The sequence below is a fragment of the Dichomitus squalens genome (assembly GCF_000275845.1).
Source record: "Dichomitus squalens LYAD-421 SS1 unplaced genomic scaffold DICSQscaffold_12, whole genome shotgun sequence".
Taxonomy (NCBI): Eukaryota; Fungi; Basidiomycota; class Agaricomycetes; order Polyporales; family Polyporaceae; genus Dichomitus; species Dichomitus squalens.
The window spans coordinates 819914-820760 of record NW_006766894.1 but is presented as its reverse complement, the minus strand read 5'-3'; the positions used below and the strand labels follow the sequence as shown (position 1 = coordinate 820760).

The window sequence follows — 847 nt, the reverse complement described above, 5'->3', positions numbered from 1 at the left end:
AGCCAAGCGGGGAAACTGACGGCTTCTCTAATAGGTTTTCCGTATCATCCAGTGCTTTCAGTGCGTCATACTCAACGGGCACAATCTCCTTTTCCATTCCTAATCTTCCACCTGCACTACGGTGCGTAATCTCCGTAACACTACTTGCAAGCCATATAACTAACGTTGGCAGTAGCTATCGGGTGGAGAACCTTGTCCTCAGTGCGTTGACTGATGGACCCAAGGAGCCCGACGCTGAGGAGTTGCAGTATTGGCTTGAGCTAGTCGTGGACGATCTGTTATTGCTGTACCACCTAGGGATATTCACCCCAACAGAGTCGCGCAAGGAAGGTGTGTCATGTGTGCTTGTATATGAGATATCGATCGGTGACATTTTGGCTTCTAGGTCGACGATCCCGGGTCGCGCTCGTTTGCACCTGTTCAGATCATCCCGCCATGTGCAAGGCCAGTGGGTTCGCTGACAAGAGCCACAACAACGCCCCGTGTACACAGGGTGTTGTCAACGGTGAAAATATGTATTCGGATGAGTGTCTGAAGGGCGGTAAGTGTGTACGTGTACTGTTAGAAATGCAAGCTGACATATCGATTATCAGGATGTCCGCCCCGAAGTGCCCAGGTGCACGTCGCGCATGCGCGAGCATGGAAGGCCCACGAGGACAAAAAGGAGCGAGATGCATACTTCAAGTTACACGGCTCACGGTGGTCTGAGTTGATGCGGCTGCCGTATTATGACTGTGTTGCCATGACGGTGATTGACCCGATGCATAATTTGTTGCTCGGTACGTTGGGCTTCCGATGCGGATCAATGTGTGTTGTTGCTGATCACAGAGTATGTAGGTGTCGTTAA

The 847-nt window shown here is 51.2% G+C and overlaps 1 protein-coding gene across 1 annotated transcript; it reads left to right on the top strand.

Moving 5' to 3' along the window:
- Window positions 1–604: 604 nt before the first annotated feature.
- On the top strand, window positions 605–847 carry DICSQDRAFT_59914 (uncharacterized protein; the record flags this gene model as incomplete). Its single annotated transcript, XM_007365521.1, has 1 exon — window positions 605–847. A coding segment is annotated over one exon (243 nt), but the record flags the coding sequence as incomplete, so codon positions are not given.